The following is an 18,944-nucleotide window of genomic DNA, read 5'->3' as shown; positions in this document are numbered from 1 at the left end:
CACTTTCAAAGCACCGAGTGTAAGCTTTTTAAACATTCACTTCGACTTTAATATATAAATACAAAATAAGCATAAATTACAATTGCACTATTTCTTACATCGTTTTATTAAGAACAAAATTGCTAGTACAGACTAGATCTATATAAATAAAGTCACTGTACGTTTAACTTGTGTTTATAAGAATGTTATACTTTTTTAAAAAATTAAGAAATGTAAGTTTATTTTAACCCTCAAACTGTTACCGCAAATGAATCATGCATTATCTCTATTGAACAAAGATTAAAAACGTCCACCAAATCGACAAAGCCCTGACAAAGATGTGGCTTAATGCTCCAAAATTAGACATTGAACATAGATGCACCAGGACTATTCATTGAACAACAAATATTAAAGTATAACACAATGTTTATGTGTTATAAAAACAAAGTGATATCTGAATAACACAGGCTTTTACTTACTTTTGTGATGAGTATTAAAGAAAAATAAAAAGACAGTGACTGTCCAGCATGCAGCTAAATAAAACATTCCAGTCTGAGAGATGACTATGGTCAAACACCATAGCCAGCACAATGAAGCCCCATGACCACTTATCAAGTGGTAATTTACCACCGTGTGCTTGTAACCACTCGGTTGTAACGCTACACCAAATAGTCAGGAGGATTATACTACTCCCTCCTTCTCCAGATAGATGATCGGGTAAGGAATGATAGTGAAATTCTCTTTATCGCCTAGTAAGTAAATAAGCCTTACCGAGTGGCTGCATCCACACATTATCATTTGATAAATGGTCTGTGTTCGCTTGTCATTAGCCAAAAGAAAACAGAAACAGGAAGATATGGAAAGCAAACTGATAAAAGAAACCCAGTTGCTTAGAGTCCTTCTTCTATATGCGCCTTGTCTGTATCAGGTCTGAGAGCTTATTTAGCAGCTGAGGTGTGCATCCATGTTCTTATCCTTCCTGAGTGTGGTCCCGGCACAGTCATTTGGATTTAAACAGTTCATTTTCCTTCATGGAGTTGGAGGCCCTTTGAGAGAATTGCAGGACCCTGGCGTGCTTCCAGTCGCAGTTCCTTGCCCAACCCACTGTATTAGAAATCACCTTTTAATGTAATGCTTGGAGATATACTTCATGGAGTGCACAGTTCCATTTATATTGCATCTCATTTGGGTATAGCTTATTTAACTTTTTTAAAAAAACAAAAAACTCTGTGGAGCACAATTATGAAGAAGGCACCAGCCATTTATGGCAGCAGGAACCAAAGTGAAGTAGACATTAGTGCTCTCCTTTTTTGTAAGAAACACTACACTGTTGTGGTTTTTCAAAGAACAAGCTATTTGACTGTATGACAGAATTTTTTTCCTTATGAATACCAGAGCCATTATTTTCCAATTTTATTCTGAGGTACAGTCATTGTATAGTACATTGCTCTTGACAGAAAGAAAGAACACCGATAATTCAGAACATTCCATCCTGTTTTGTCCAAATCTAAGTAATGTCTAGTTTTAACTTTTCTCCTTCCCTCATTATGTCAGCTATATTCAAATAACAACACTGTACTTTTAAGACATCCTGAACAGAAGCATGCTGAAGGAAGAAAAAAAAAAGCTTCAAACTGAGTACTCCATTCACCGATGCCGTTAGGCTAAATTGATTTCCAGCAACAGTAGATGGTATTCTCCCCTTATACAATAGATGGTATTCCCCCCTTATACTGATGTTCTTATACTTCTGACAAGTGCTGATGAAACCTTCAGGAACTTTTAATTGGGGGCCTTCCAATGTTTTAAACTAATTGTGCAATGTGCTTTTTATGTTCATGACAAAAGGAGTTAAATGAAGACAGAAATGATGAGGATAGATTCCATTACCTTCCACCTCATGGTAGTTAATGCCAAAATTTAAAAAAATTAAACAAATGAATATGGAACTAGACTGAGAATTTAAACTGTTGGAACTGAGGACAGCCTCGTGAATTCTAGAGACCTATTTGTATACTAGTGATCCTTACATTACAGCTGTGTAAGTGACCTTTATCTCTCTTGTACTGCTTTGTAGATCCTAGGAAAATCTGTTGTTTTCCTAGGCTTTGTGGTTCATCCTGGTTGTCAGTCAAACTGGAAGTATGCTGTGCGATTACACCTGGCCTGAGATATATATTACTTATACAAAAGCAAATGTTAGCATGGGTAGACTGTAAGCGCATATGATATAACCCTTTTGAAAATTTGATTTTCAGATGATACTAAAGCAGGATGTTGGAGATCTGTTACTGGATCTTCCATGTCTTTAGAGAGCAGATAGGAAGGGGATTTGGATTGGAACAGTAACAAGTGTTAATCATTTTCAAAGTTCCCTTTTCCTTGATGTAAATTAGCCGGCTGGTAGTGTCCTTGAACGGAAGATATCTGGGCAAAAATCTGTTTCCTCCAGCAAAAGGCCAATTTACATTGAGAAAAGGGTGCAGGGGGAAATGATAAATCACTCCACCATGATCCAAATTGTGACCCCTCACACTAGTATTCAGAGACAGGGAGATCCAGCCACAGGTCTTCAGCAGCTCGCCTAATTGCAACCTTTGTTTATACGTGCATCAAGGTGTTTAAAAACAATCTAGAGTCAGAAGTAGCACAAGAAACTGGCACAATCTATATCAGATCCTGCACACTGTTGCTGATTCTCTCTCACTGGCCAGGCAATTTCTTTTATGAAGGTCACTACCTTATTACTGGATATTAACCTTTGGCAAACAGTAAACAAATGTCTCTGTCTGGTCACTGTCATACTCCTCATTCCAGGTCTACTTGCAGGGTTGAAATGGTATACCTGCGCTATTAACCAGCATTATTATTTAAAAAAATGGCTCACAGTTGTGCAAGCAAGAAGCATGCACACAAAATAGGAGGCTCATTACCCACAGATGAAGGCCAAGCACCAATGAAAGGAAATGTGGCAAGGGACACAGATGCAAAGGTATACTTAGCAAAGGTATACACAGCACCACCATTTGATAGGTTGGATCTCATAATGGCTATTAATTTGCATGGGTCCCATTGCCCTGAGTCAGAAAGAGCTGCTGGGGCGGGGGAAATGTAGGAAAGATCTACAAAGTCTAACTGCATATGTGCAAGGTGTCCTTCTTTGTGAAAACTGGGGTAATTATTCAAAAGCTTTCATAATGCATTCTGGAATTTTTAGAGTAGTAGCTGTGCTAGTCTATTTTGGCAAGCCAAAAACGTTGTGGTACCTTAAATATTAAGAGAGAGTGGCTTATACTTTTGGTATCAGAATTCACTTCTGATGGAACAGATATTGCATTTTTAATGTTGACTGGTCAACAGTTCTTTGATTTGGGTTCTGCTTAGGGTTGCCAGCTCCAGGTTGGGAATTACCTGGAGATTTTAGGTGTGGAGCCTGAGGAAGGCGGGGTTTGGAGAGGGGAGGGACTTCAATGCCATAGAGTCCAATGACCAAAGTGGCCATTTTATCCAGGGGAACTGATCTTTGTCACCTGAAGATCAGTTGCAATAGCAGGAGATCTCTAGCCACCACCTGGAGGTTGGCAACCCTAGTTATTCTGGACCAGCAGAGATACATGATTCTGGATAATTATTATCCTGGCTTATATGAGCTGGTTTAACTTGAAATACTTGCTCACAGAACTGTAAATCTACCTGCTTCTGCTCACAAGTTATCTGGGCATCCTTGTTCATGCAAATGCAAAAACAATACATTTAAAATAATGCCAATCTTATCAGTAAAGATACAAAGTAATTCTTCTAAAGCGATCAGATAAAGCTACTAAAAACTCAAACAAACACAAATATTTATACAGGGACAAATCTGAGGCTTATTTTCTAATTGTACTAACATGAACGAAAGATAGTCTGAATTCTCATATCCGGGACTGCTAATGCTACATACACTATTTTGTGAGCAAGTAACTCCTGATACTTGTTCTAGCAATCTAATAAAAATTGGGAACAGCATGTGGCCAAAAAGAAACCACAATATTTCTCTCAAAAAACTCTACATTTTGGACTCATTCAGTCAAAGCATCCATTAGCCTCATGGGAATTTTGCCTGAATACAGATTTTGCCACAGTGGAGATTCATGCATGACAACACACAAAACTGTCACTATGCTTCATGCTTGTTTTTACCCCAAAATCTTTCTAATAACATTTTCTGAAAGCCCACTACCTAAAAATAGTTGGGATTTGATAACTTTGGCCAAAACTTTTAAGCAGTCAAGGGTGAATGCCTACATTTTCAGTGTGTGCTTTAACCCTGTATTGTAAATGTCTGACAAGATTGGTTCAATTCTGACATAATGAGAAACAATGGTTTAACTATGGTTAATTTGTGAAACCAGAATTTAGATTGCAAATGGCACACAATCCCAGCTTGCCTCACCAAATGCTGATTTCAGAGCTTTCTGATTTTCTTAAAAAAAGACAAGCGGTTGCTATCCCAACTTGTACTAAAATCCTCCGTTAAGCTTCACTCTGGTTAGCAGCCTACTTTCTATTGGCAGGCATCACTGCCAGGTTATCAATCCACACCCCCTTTTCCTGTCACCAAATCAGAAGACACCTCAGTTGAATGGAACCACATGGACACAAACTACCAAAAAAACCCCACCACCAAGTTTCATCCCACTATTGGAAACCTTGTTCGACTTCTGCTGCTGGAGCTTGCCTTGCATGCCAGTGGTAGCAAGGCACATCTGGGTGTCAACACATTTTCCTGACCCTGCTAGCAATGACACAGGTAATAAGGAAGGTGAGTACCCCTGCCAAACTTGAGCCTGTTGACATTCAGCTGCCTCAGGACCTTATGGCCTCGGACTTGACTGGCAGTCGTACAAGTGACAAGCAGGGTGTGGCCAAGGCATTTCACTGCCCCAAGTCCCCCTTCCCCACTGAATAGACTAGCACAGAGAGAAAGTACAGTGATCAAGAGAGTGTAAAAGCAGAACGGTTTCACTTTTGAGCTGTTCTTGCTATGAGTGTCTGAAGCTAGGATGAGTATGGAGTGCTGGCATAAAATAAGCCATGATACTACATTTGTACATCATGAGGAACTAAAAAATTTTTTTTTGCTGTCAAATCACAGCTGACTTATGGCAACACCATGGGTTTTTCAAGACAAAACATGTTCAGAGGTGGTTTGCCATTGTCTGCCACTACATTGCAACCTGGGACTTCCTTGGTGGTCTCCCATCCAAATACTAACCAGAGATGACTCTGCTTAGCTTCTGAGATCTGATGAGACTGGGCTAGCCACAGAGCATGGTCATACCCTTTCTTCAGATCTTGCTTTGAGGGACCCAAACAAACCATAGTTAGTGTAGTGGCTCAATGTCACATGACCAGTGAACCATTGTGAATTTAATTAAACCATGGCTTCTCATTATAACCAGACTGTTGTCTGAAAACACATATAAAAGGTAAATTCCACACTAGGAGATCCAGCATTTTTCTGAATCTTCTTGAACATCATTCCCAATGTTCAGTTAAAACAGAGTTTCTCCATATCTTACATATTGTATTCAGGGACAGAGAAGATCCTGCATCCTCTGACTGGTTTCTCACTTCCCATGATCCCAGTAATATGTCTACCAGCAACCAGCAACTAAGTCCTTAGTAAATGAGCAGCCTATGGACTTCCCCTTGCTCCTTTCTGCCTTGCTGTTATTTGCACAGACACAGTTTGCAGCATCCATGACGAAGTGGACAGTTTCTTACCTCAAGTGCTTGCCTCAAAGACCTAGGCTCACTTCTTGCAAACTAGGCTCCATATGTAGTGATACTATAAATGTATTAAGCTAATCAGATCACACAGCTTTTCAGAGCTGATCTGGACACAAAAATGTGCCCCTGAGCTCATGTGAATTGCTTCTGGAAAGCTGCATGGTATATCAGCTAATATTTTATTTCCTCCACAGGGCTGCAGCCATGGGACCACACTGTAAGGGAGCTCAGCATATTAGAACAGGACAGTGAATTCCAAGAATGCATTATGGTTTTAAAGTCATAGGATCAATTATTGATGAGCTCAATCTTGATATTTAAATTTCATCTGAAAAGAACGTTAAGAGACTATGGGAGAAAATGCATGGTCGCTTTAGCCTCCTTTATTCCCTGTTTCAGCCAGGATTCAGCCAGGATCGAACGCACGTTCGGCGAAACGCATGCGTTCGATCCTGGCTGAATCCTGACTGAAACAGGGAATAAAGGAGGCTAAAGCAACCATGCGTTTTCTCCCTATATTTCATGCAAAATTCCAGGTAGGCTATCACTGTCATACCCTGTGCTAGTTTTAGGAAAAATATATTGTGTTATGTACTTCTATTGATTGAACTGTTTACATTCAAGGCAACAATATGTACCATGGGTACTTAGTGAAATTTTCTGCAAAAGGGTTCTGCAAAGAGCAATGACTATACCTCTCTCAGGGGCTCCTCATTGTGAGAGGCACCCTGCCTCTGGCAATGCCTCACACTGGTGTTTGTCTGGTAGCAGCAATATCAAGGAGGAAAGGCAGGAGAGCTTTAAAAAAATCATGTGTGGGATGTCCCTCAAAAAGGGCACTTGGGAACTAGGATAATGCTGCATTAATTAGTTTGTGAAAGTGACTTATTGTTGTTTATAATTCTATATGATTTGTTTTAATGTGGTGTGACAAAAAAATAGCTCCTTCTTTAGCTTGCTTTAAACTGCATTATTTTTTGCGCGCAATTTTGGTTTTTCATGTGGTCTGCCTTAAAATGAACCAATTGCATAGTTATCTTATTCCATCAGCATCACCCTGTTTTTTCTTTCTTTTTAATGCTCACTGTTTTCTTCTCTTGTTCATAAAAACATGGCAGGAAAAGCTATATGGAAAAAAATCATTTTTAAGTCTCATTGATTAATTTATCTGAACTTCTACTGTGCTATATTAGTAACAGGCCGTGGATCTACCCTCTGTCTCATTAGAATGGACTGGCAGAAACAGACTAAGGGAGAGCATCTGCTTGACAAGTAGGGTTGCCAGGTCCTTCTTCACCACTGGCAAGAGGCTTTTGGGGCGAAGCCTGAGGAGGGCGGAGTTTGGGAGGGGAGGGACTTCAATGCCACAGAGTCCAATTGCCAAAACGGCCATTTTCTCCAGGGGAACTGACCTCTATCGGCTCCAGCTAGTATCTAGAGGTTGGCAACCCCAGGTCTAAGGTGCTATCATTTTTACCTACTTTGGGCCTCACGCTTAAATTTGTATTCTCAGTTGTGTTTGGATTGTTTTCAACTTCTGTAAAATCTATATAGCATAACAAATAGCATTTCATAATGCTATTTTGTAAAAAAAAAAAAAAAGAAAATCTTCAAAGTCGGTGGTGGGTCTGGCTAGGTGGTCATATTGCGGAGGGTTCCAGCATGGTTGTCAAGGTACACTAGACTAATACTGATCCCAATGCTGCATGCTCCATGAGCTTTCTGGTAGTTGCCAGTTGATGACTGGAGATGACACATACATACAACCTACTTAAACTTTCATTTACCGATACATTCTATTTCATACATTATGAGTATAAATAATTACCTATTAATGTATGATGGCTAGACTAATGGGTAGTGAAGTTAGGAATATAAAACATGGCAACCTCCCCCCCCCATATATGATAAACATTATCATAACAAAAATAACACATTCTTTTCTATGAATGTAAAAAATATGTACGGATATGGATTTTTACCTGATTTTAGACAATATGGCTAGCAGTGCAATTAATTTAAGGGGGGATAGATGACAATATGGGTGTTACTGATAGACATGGGCAACTATGTTAGAACTAAACTACATAAAGATGCAGAAACAAAAAAAGGACACCTATATTTAACAAAAAGAGTTTGGGATTGTGGTTTGAGATTAATATATCCTAGGACTGAGAAAGGAGGGGAGGGTTTAACAGTGGGATTCGAGGGATGTCTTTACCCCTTTGGACTCTCTGCGGAATGGCCCCTGAGAAAATGGCTAAGAAAGGGTTCAACAGGAATGCCAAATTTCTGCTGAATAGGTTAAAAGAGTGAGGAAGCCTCTTCGGCAGCCATCCATGCGCAGAAGGCCCGCATAACATTTCTGCGGAATAGGGCCCTAAATGAAGACAAAAGAAACACAGGAATCTAATTGTAACTTGAAGAGAATTTTTGACTGCATGGTTTCTTACCCTGATCTCCTAAAACATTTTAAATTTCCATGTAATTTGACATCCTACTGGACACTGTTAGTGGAAATACATTACTACAAGATATGAAGCGATATTTGTATACAAACTGTAACAATAAGTCCTCTCAAATGTTTCTCAAAATGTGCAATCCAGTGGACACCATAAAAGAAAGATGTAACTCAGTAGACCAAGATGCACTGTTGCTCACCCATACTTTTAGATACTATAAAAAAATCTTCATGTGCATAATGTCTGGGTTTTACTTTAAGTTGGAAGTATTTTACAGTGCACTAAAAAGAAAATATTTAGGGACCAGATTTCACTTGTGTTCAACATCGATCTTGCTTAAACCCCTGGATTCCAATGAGCCTTGACAGGATTTAGTCTATGCAATGTATTCTGATATGAAAAAGTATTTTCTTCCGAGCTCATATCCTATCAATGGAGCTTCCACCATACTATTAAAGACACCGTGTGAGAGAAAGGAGCCTTACCTCTGCAAGCGGATGCCAGTGGGCTATGGGTTTCCGTGGATACGAGAGCATTTCATTCCAGTGGTCTCTACCAAGGCTTTCAGCATCGTTGCCTACTTGGCACACTCCAATGACCTCATTGTGACCTACACTGTGAAAAATTTCCATAATATTTATTTCTTAAAATTATACATTCAGGAATCCTGAAATTCAACTACATTTACGAAAGAAAGCAAATAGGTGATACAAGTTTAGCAGATGCCTATAAAACTGAGCTCAACATTATAATGAGCATAGGTTCTCCTCCCAGCTCGCTTCCAGACTAGGATCTAGGAGACTCTCAGAGCATTCCTGAGCCTGGGGGCCAATTGGGCTTAGGTGGCGGCGTGACCTCGCTGCCAGCATAAGTACGTCTTGTGCCGTGATTAGAGGCACGTACACTGGCGGTGAGGGCAGTTCTGCTGGCGCAGTCTCCCCGCCAAGTAAATCCTGGCAGAAACTTCCCTGCCGTCCCCACACACCAGCAGCTCAGGAACATGCTGTCATGTTCGAACTCTGCCATGGAAGCTTGCTAGGTGACCTTGGCCCAGTAACACACTCTCAGCCTAACCTACATTACATGGTTGTTGTGAGGAAAAAATTGAGAACTGGGTAAACCACTTTGGGCCTCCATTTGGGGACAAAGGTAGGATATAAATGAAGTAAATTAATTGATATCATTATTGTTTGGTTGGCTTGTGGAGCGTTTGACTTCTAGAACCCCATCTCTCAACAATTTCACTCATGTCTGGGAATCACAATTACCAGTCGGTTTGCCTAGAATGGGTCAGGCCACAGAAGGGGTGTAGTATGCGGGCTTTGTGCTCTCTCCCTCCCAGAGTGGTGTAATTCAATAAAGGAAGCCACAGCCCTCAATTTGCACGATCTGAGCAAGGCTGTCAAAGACAGGACATTTTGGAGGACATTGATTCATAGGGTCGCTATGAGTCGGAAGTGACTTGATGGCACTTAACACACCCCTCCACATGAGTGGTGGACTCTAATCTGGTGAACTGGATTTATTTCCCCACTCCTACTCATGAAGCCAGCTGTGTGACCTTGGGCTAGTCACAGTTCTCTCAGAACTCTCTCAGCCCCACCTACCTCACAAGGTGCCTGTTGTGAGGAGGGGAAGAGAAGGTGATTGTAAGCCACTTTGAGACTCCTTAAAGGTAGAAAAAAGTGGGATATAAAAATCAACTCTTCTTCTTCTTCCTCTTCTAGAAAGAGAACAGCCTGGACTATCTCCCCAAAATGTGGAAAGGTTCCATGTATGACTTTGTGCCCCACCTACCATTTCAAGCCCCAGGAAGGCTTTCTTTCACTACTTCTCAACAGATTCAGGCCCAGAGGTGCACGTTTTATTTATTAATTTCATTTCATTTATATTTTACTTTTCTACCTATGGGGACAAAAAATTGGCTTATGTTGTTCTCTCCTCCATTGTATTCCCACAACAACCGTGTGAGATAGGTTAGGCTGAGAGTGTGTGACTGGCCCAAGGTCACCAAGCAACTTCCATGGCAGAGTAGGGATTCGAACCTGGGTCTCCCAGATCCTAGTCCAACATTCTGACACTCCAACCACTATACTCCACTGGTTCTCGGAAGCCAAGCATATATTGTATCAAAGAACTCAGGTTGCCATCACTCAACTTGTGCCGAGCTCCAATACATTTAACAGAGAAGCTGTGACTGATTCAGGTTCACCTTTGCTGGTGTTTTAGAGGTGCTCCCTGGGAACAAACAATTAATGTCACTGGATGAGACTATTAGCAGACTTCTAGTTATCTCACCGGTCATAATCCATAACAGCTATTGATAAATTGATCTGATCAATGCTCTCTGGAGGGACATCAAATATTATGGCTTCGTTGTAAACAGGATTGAGGGTGTTCCTCTTGGTGGAAGTCTTTCTTTTCTTCAGTCTTCTTCCTTCACACATTAGCGAAACCTTCACATACGGATCTGCATAAAGGATGCAACAAGTATTTATTTTATTTAAAATGAATTCATATAAAGCATGTGGAATTTCCATTTCACTTTGTGTATCTACTCTCTTTTTATAAGTTCACCTGTATTTTGAATATAAGGCATGCTCTGTAATTAATAAAGTGAGTGAAAAAGAGATTGTACCGTCCCTTGTCAATGAAACACTATGATTATTGAGTAAGGCACAAAAGACAGAAAAGAATACTGTGATGGATTACATACATGACACTTGAAAATCTAACAGAGGTATACGATCACTTTACAGTAGTTCTTTAAGTGAAAGAGGAGTACTTTAAAGTTGGAATGAAGGATATTCCTACCTGATGCTCCTGTTATGTCCATTGCTTTTAAATTTCTAGCTTTTATTATAGTAATGGTTAATCTACCAGCTGTTGGAAGATAGCAGAGTGAAAACATCAACTCGCCAAGGTCCACCTTGTCCTATAAAAAAAATAAAATACATTTGATACAATACTAACAATATTACTTTGCTTCTCAAATCAATATCCCAAATAAAGGTATGATAAGTGTCCAGCCTTTACAGGAGAGAAGAACTATTGTTAACATGGCACAAATATGTCACTACTTTTAACACCTATATTATCAATCTTATATCTACAAGGGTCCCAAGACAGGACAGCAAAGTTTAGGGGTCAACTAATTATTTGAGATTGCTTTTCTACTGTAGCCATATTTTGATACATTTATATTCTAATACCTGAGGTGCTATGCATGTGTTTTCTCATATTACTTATGTGTTGATGTATGTAGGAATATGTTTCCATCTCTTACTTTCCCAGCAGTAATTTACTTACTGTGAATTTTTTACTTAACTTACTTGACACCCTACCACAATATGTCATGATGAGTCTAGTTGACATAGCTTTAAAAAGAGAATAATGGAAGATAGATCTGTCCATGCCAATTAGCTATTATAGCTAACTGGGACATTTAATACCCAATTCAATATTCCCATGGTTATTGCCTTCAATAGGCTAGAACAGCTTAGGTTCTACTTCTGCAAGGGAAATCGTTATAATCTTAGTTACTTCTTATCTACCTAAGTGCTAATTAAGACACTATTGTGCTGTCTACTCATACTATTTATTGTCCTTTGTTATGAGCATGGGTGTTCCAAAACATAAAGGCTTTTAAATAATCAGAAGTATAGATAAATGCATGGGCAACTTGTGCAAGGATACATAGTCATTAAGAATATGAGAGACATAAACTACATTTTGGATAGAATAAATTAATCAGATAATCAAGATTTAGATAAAGAGAGCTGATCAGGTGATCTTGTACAATTAAAGTTCATTCCTGAGCATTTCTGTGGCCGGGACGGCGTGGCCGAGGCGCTGCCTCCAAAGCAGTTCCCCAGCCACCAAAAGGCTTAAAAAATGAAAACAGCCATGCTGACGCAGCAACACTGTTGTTGGAGGGGGCGTTCCCAGCCTGAAAGGGGTCAGGAAGCTGCCTACTGACAGCTCTGCCCTCTGGAACGCTCTGGGAATGCCCCCCGGGGATGAAGACGTGGGGATTTGCGCTGTCTGCATACTGGCGGGAGGCCAAGCCAGCGTCCTAGGGCCGAGCTGCCCTGCCAAAGCAGGAAGGCTGCTGTGAGCACCCCAATGCCAGCGTCCCTGCCTCTCTCGGTGGTGCAAGTGGCCCCGGCACCGGCACAAGCGGCCCGGATACCGGCGCGGCCACTTGTGCACCTCCTCAGCTCTTTTGGCCCCAGAGCTCAGGAATGGGCTGACAGTGTGCAGCCAGTGGGTCACAGATCCCCCTTTTTACTTCTGATGTAGCTTTGCTATCAAAATTTGCCTATAGTGAGGCTTACTCATTCATGGTTATGATGAGTAAGTTAAAAAGAGAGTTTGAAACTAGCTCAAATTGTTATGTGACTTGCTGTGCTTAATGCTTTCTAAGAGATGATACTGAGAAGCAGATAGGAGCCATATAGTGTAGGTCTAGCTCACCTTGAGAATAAAAACATTGTTCTGACAAGGTGATGATACCTAATGAGGCTTGCTGGATATAAGTGCAACATCATCATGTTCAGAATAAGTGTTCTTTATGGATGAAGTATATTTGTTCAGTAGCATGGAAGAAAGTTAGCCAGCAGGAGAACGTTCTTGAATGGAAAAGGTTAGGGACAGAAATACAGAAGTCTAGAAATTTTGAAGCCATTTTTTTCCAGAAAGGAATGGAAATATTTGCAATAAAAAGTTTCTTATCAAACCTAAATCCATTTTAGTGCGTTAACAACACAAAAGTACATCATTTATAACTGAGCATATAAAATCATTCTGTTTGGTATATTTATGAAATTTTAAAATATAAATGCCTTAGTTTTTTACAAGTGAAATTAGGAAGGTCCCCAGCACTACAGAAAGCACACTGAAAACTGCTGTATGATACCCTTTGCACATGTATATTAGTTTTTGTCAACGGAGAAGTAGGAAAAGTAAAAGTTCAAAATTGAAAACAAAAATGTTGTAATAAGCAAAAAGAAGTATATTATTTGGATATAGTAACCTACAATCATGAGAGGACCAGAAGCATAGTTGGATATAAAGTTATGGTTTATAACATTAGAAACATTGTACTCTTACATAATGTATTATTATCACACATGCAAATGCAATTGTAATATAATTCTTGACTGTAAACTATGGATTTTTTCATATGCTTCAAGTGGCATAAGGAAGCACCGAGGTATGTATGGTGGTTGGTGGATTTTCAATGTTAGGTGGTGCTTATGTACCTCTAATATATTTGCATAGTACTGTTTAGAAAATGTGCATGTTATGGAAACCGGTCCATGCTCAGGTTGATGGGATGAAAACTGCTGAAGTACTGGTGGAAACTCTCAAGAGCTTCTTCTCACTCCTACCCTTCTGCTTCTTGTAACTTAATAACTCCTATGGATGTATACTTTATGCATTAATAAAGTGAGCCCTGATTCACGAAAAGACTCATGTTAGTTTTTAAGATACCACTGGTCTTCTATTTAATGTTTGTGTTACTGAATGTTACAGACTAACAAAATTTATTTCAGCACAAGTTTTCATGAATTGGGCTCATTTTATCAGATGCATAAAATCTGGCCGGGTTGTGTGGCAGTCAATGGCAGTTTGGGCTATGTGGTGGCTGGGTAGGTTGTAATGATGTCTGCTGCCAGGCCACACCAAGCTGAATTGCATGGTGAGCTGCCAGGCCAATGCCAGGCTGAGTTGTGTTGGTAGTACATTTCCAGTAGTTGCTGCCAGGCCTCCTCCATCAAGTGACATGACAGTGGAGGAGGGACAGGACCGTTTCCAGAGCAGTTTTAGCCTCCCAGTCCACCCCTACCCCTCTAATAGCATTGCTTTACAGAAACCAAGGCTTGGAAGGCTTGGCAATATTGTTTGGTTGCCTAGTAATCCCATACAGCCACTGAGAGTTCAGTGGGCATTTTTTTCTTAAAGCTACAGGTACTGTTTCGGTTGTTTTGGGAAATTTCGATCATCTGATTCTTCCCCCATTATTTTGTATTTCCAATTCTTCTGCAACCCTAGCGCTTCCTTCAGTTTTGTAGACCCGCCCCCATGGGGGTCTGCCCTTAATTCCATTTTGCAACAGTATGATCATATCTTCTAAGGTGCGATTTGCAGATAGGAATATTGAGTTCCGCAGTCATCTTAATATGGTGATCACATCCTGGAAAGTTTATTTTTGTGGCACTTGGCATCAAATCAAAATAATGGGTAGGGTTGCCAGGTCCCTCTTTGCTATCGGCGGGAGGTTTCTGGGGCAGAGCCTGAGGAGTGCGGGGTTTGGGAGAGGGACAAATGCCATAGAGTCCAATGGCCAAAGCGTCCATTTTCTCCAGGTGAACTGATCTCTATCGGCTGGAGACCAGTTGTAATAGCAGGAGATCTTCTGCTATTACCTGGAGGTTGGCAACCCTAATAATGGGGTATATGAAAACAGGGCTGCATTATTGCTTCAAGCAAACTTGTATGAGGAAGAAGAAGAGTTGGGTTTTATATGCCAACTTTCTCTACCACTTAAGGAAGAATCAAACTGGCTTACAATCACCTTCCCTTCCCCCTCCCCACAACGGACACCCTATGAGGTAGGTGGGGCTGAGAAAGCTATAAGAGCTGTGACTAGCCCATGGTCACCCCGCTGGCTTCATGCGTAGGAGTGGGGAAACAAATCCAATTCACCAGATCAGCATCTGCCACTCATGTGGAGGAGTGGGGAATCAAACCCGGTTCTCCAGATCAGAGTCCACTGCTCCAAACTACCGCTCTTAACCAGTACACCATACTTGCTCTCATCTTATTAACTATGACTGGTAGAAAATGTGAATGTGAAAGGCAGCATACCTTTTGAATCACCTGTTTAGTCCCTCAGTTCAAACCTATGTAGTGGTATAATTTATTGCGGTCCTTGACCAGTATTACAAAGTTAAAACATCATTAAAACAACAATACAGTTCAAATCTATGTTTGGAATTTAAAATCATTAGTAACTGCAGAGTTTTATCTCAACGATCGCAGCTGTAGTTCTTGTTTTTTATATGTTTCTTCGGAAAAATGAAAAAGACAAGAGTGTATTGTTTATAGAATAATATATGCTACTTTGTGACCAACTTTACTAACTAACGTTCTGAGAAGCCTGATATATGGAGGATAACAGAAGTCCTTGGGGGCTCAGTAGTAGCCATGTAGGATTTGCCACTTACTTGGCAAATGCAAACTTCAAAAAGGAGTTGTTTGCCAGTGTCTTTATGTGAATGTCATGATGCTTGTCTGTTAATGTAACTTAGTGAATCCATGAAAAACTAATGCATGATATCTTAGCAAAAGATAAGTTATCTAAGGAAGATGTTCTATAAATAGATTAATAAAGATAAGGTATGAGTCCCGTGGCGCAGAGTGGTAAGCTGCAGTACTGAAGTCCAAGCTCTGCTCATGACCTGAGTTCGATCCCAATGGAAGTCGGTTTCAGGTAGCCGGCTCAAGGTTGACTCAGCCTTCCATCCTTCCGAGGTCGGTCAAATGAGGACCCAGCTTGCTGGGGATAAAGGGAAGATGACTGGGGAAGGCACTGGCAAACCACCCCGTAAACAAAGTCTGCCTAGAAAATGTCGGGATGTGACATCACCCCATGGGTCAGGAATGACCCGGTGCTTGCACAGGGGACCTTTACCTTTATGAGTTAAATAAAGTAAACTGATGATGTGAGGCTTCACTTTAAAAGCTTTAGAAAGTACGAGATATTAAAATGGTGCAGTAGTGAAATATACAGGGCTCAGTGGTTCTTCAGATAATTAATCTGTATTATGCCACAGGCAACATGTTGTTAATTCAGAAAACATGTGGTCTGCCCATGTTCACAAGCCAGACAGAAACCGGGATGAAATCCTTAGAGCATTACCCATTGGTTTGGTCTGTACTACCTGCATCTATTACTGCTTCTGGCATACTTTAATAACATTGAAAGTCAAAGGAATTATGTGACAGACATCACAAAATTTGATAAACCATATGGAGTACAAAGTAACTTGTATTTCATAATGCCCAAAGCTACTTTAGCACAGAATTTGCAAGCACTTTTGCCACATAATGAGATGTTTGGGGGGAAAGTATTCAAAAATAACTGAAGTGCATTTTAATAGACCAAAGAGCAAGGGAATTCACTGCACAGATAAGAGACTACGGATGAAACAGTTATCACTTCGCACCACCAGTTTCCAATTAAACCATCAGAGCTTCATTATACGTTTGGCACCTCCCAGCCTAAGGCATGTTTTATAAATGACCAACTTTGTACAAGTAATAGCATTAAAGATAAAAAAAATAACATACTTATGGGCTACTGCAGGGTTTAATAGTCTCTACATAAACATCTACATGAAACGGCTGCAAGAGATCATTTAGAGAGATGCAGGGAAGGGTTATCAGTGGGCTGCTGCTACCAAACTCTAGCACTCCATCTAATTCCATGAACGAGCATCTGTAATCAACTGAGGGCTGGATATAGGCAAAGACACTGGAGTTTAGGTAAGACCAAAGTGCTGTTGGCCATTTCTGGGGAAAGTTGACTTGGTCACACGTTCCTTAAAACATCCCGATTAAAGAACTGCAATACATTCTATGCAGGGCTGCCTTTAAAGAGTCTCCAGATTCTTCAAATGGTGCAAAACATTCTCACTTGGGATCTAACCGGAATCTGCCATGATGAACGTATACAACCAGAGCTCTATCAAATATATTTGCAACTGCTTGCTGACAGTAATTTTTTGCCTTGACTACAACCCTTTATTTTGTGTACCTTGACTAGGGTAACAAAGTTACTTGCTGCTTAAGTGCTTGTCTCCCATCTTTTTCCTCCTGAGAGCTCATTGTGCTGGACTTGGACCCATGTATACATCAGAGTAAAATGGGCTCTTCTTACCCCATGTCCTTGTGTTTTTAGGGTTTTTTCAAATGCAGGAGATGCTTGGGGTGGGTTTGGGAAACAAAGTTGCGTAGTAAAGTCCAAAGGTGAAAGAACAAAAATCAATTTCAGGTGGATGGCAGCAATAACTAAGATTCCAATAACAGGTAAAATCTCACACATGAACCTGCATTACACTAAATTAGAACTTAGTTCATTAAAGTCACAGCCCATTCCTGAAAGCCAGAGTAGCTGGGGACAGCATGGCTATGGCACTGTGGCAGCGTCTCCACAGAGTTTCGCAGCCGCAGGGTGAAAAAATGGGTAAAATAGAAAAAAAGCCAAAAATGGGGGGAAAGGCCCCATTGAAAATAGCGATGCTGCACTATCCAAAAATAAAAAATAAAAAATGGTGCAGCAACACCGTTGTGTTAGGGGGCGTTCCCAGCATGAAAGGGGTTAGGAAGCTACCTAATGGCAGCTCCGCCCCCTGGAATGCCCTGAGAATGCCGTAGGGAGGCCGTGTCGGTGTATGAGGGCCACGCTGCCACCCCAGTCCAGGGGGGCTGGCACGCCGGCATCTGTGCTAGTTTGCACAGCACAAGTGGCATGGGCATTGGGGTAGGGGTCATGCTGCCTCCAAAGTTGTTCCCCCCACAAGAATGCACTGTCAGTGTTATCTACTCAGACTGGCAGTGTCTATCCAGGGTCTCAGGTAGAGGTCTTTCACATCACCCCCTCCCTGATCTTTAACTGGAAATGCCAGGGATTGAACCTGGGACCATGCTGAGAAGATGCTCTACCACTGAGCTGTGGTCCTTCTCAAGATATGCGAGCTATGAAATATTTTAAAGTAAGGCCTATTCCCCCCATAGTAGACTAGAATTTCTGAAATCTTACGTGATAGAAATAAAAAGCCAGCGTGGTGTAGTGGTTAGGAGTGGCAGACTCTAATCTGGTGAACTGGGTTGGTTTCCCTACTCCTCCACATGCAGCTTGTTGGGTGACCCTGGGCTACTTACAGTTCTCTCAAAACTCTCTCAGCTCCAACTTCCTCATAAAGTGTCTGTTGTAGGGAGAGGAAGGGAAGGTGATTGCAAGCTGGTTTGAGACTCCTTCAAGGTACAGAAAATCAGGGTATAAAAACCAACTCTTCTTCATCTTCTTCTTCTACAATAAAAGATATTCATTGTGTGGAGAAATACAAAGAGCCTCCATACAGCTACTCATGTACAAGTGCTCTATACCTGGGGTAGGGTTGCCAGGTCCCTCTTTGCCACCGGCAGGAGATTTTGGGGCGGAGCCTGAGGGGGCGGGGTTTGGGGAGGGACTTCAATGCCATAGAGCTCAATTGCCAAAGCGGTCATTTTTCTCCAGGCGATCTGATCTCTATTGGCTGGAGATCAGTTGAATTAGCAGGAGATCTCCTGCTACTACCTGGCAATTGGCAACCCTAACCTGGGGCCATGCATGTTGCACTAGGCAACTCCTACAAACCACACTTACACTATTCTCCTTATGCAAACCAAGGCTCATCTGTGGGACACAGCTGATGAGCCACATGAAAGACAGTTCTGTAGCTATCTGATGATTCCCACCTTTCAAGTTAGTGACAAGAAAATCCTGATTATAATCATTCCAGTAGCAAAATATACACTGAGTTAATTGGCCTGTGATTTATTTGACACACTTGACTGAGTCTACATTAAATGCCATGGCTGAAAACCAAGTAAGCTGTTGTTTTCAAAAGAGGTAAGATAGATCAATCCAGGTTTCCTTGGCTTGGCTATCTTACAAAA

General features: G+C 41.0%; 1 protein-coding gene across 3 annotated transcripts in view; it reads right to left on the bottom strand.

Moving 5' to 3' along the window:
* Nucleotides 1-877: 877 nt before the first annotated feature.
* Nucleotides 878-18,944, bottom strand: part of SYT9 (synaptotagmin 9) — an 88,902-nt gene continuing 70,835 nt past the window's right edge. Inside the window, exons 4-7 of one of the 3 annotated variants that reach the window (XM_056850956.1) lie at nt 11,031-11,151; nt 10,515-10,686; nt 8,702-8,831; nt 878-1,083 (exon numbers count right to left, since the gene is read on the bottom strand). In XM_056850956.1, coding sequence (XP_056706934.1) covers nt 1,009-1,083; nt 8,702-8,831; nt 10,515-10,686; nt 11,031-11,151 — 498 coding nt within the window. In that variant the 3' untranslated portion in view covers nt 878-1,008. Of the gene's footprint in view, nt 1,084-7,910; nt 8,135-8,700; nt 8,832-10,514; nt 10,687-11,030; nt 11,152-18,944 lie in introns of those variants that run through there. The other 2 variants (XM_056850955.1, XM_056850957.1) reach the window with 2 other exon arrangements.

This window comes from Euleptes europaea, chromosome 6, assembly GCF_029931775.1.
Source record: "Euleptes europaea isolate rEulEur1 chromosome 6, rEulEur1.hap1, whole genome shotgun sequence".
Classification (NCBI taxonomy): domain Eukaryota; kingdom Metazoa; phylum Chordata; class Lepidosauria; order Squamata; family Sphaerodactylidae; genus Euleptes; species Euleptes europaea.
The sequence above is the reverse complement of the archived record's forward strand: the minus strand, read 5'-3'. Positions and strand labels throughout refer to the sequence as shown.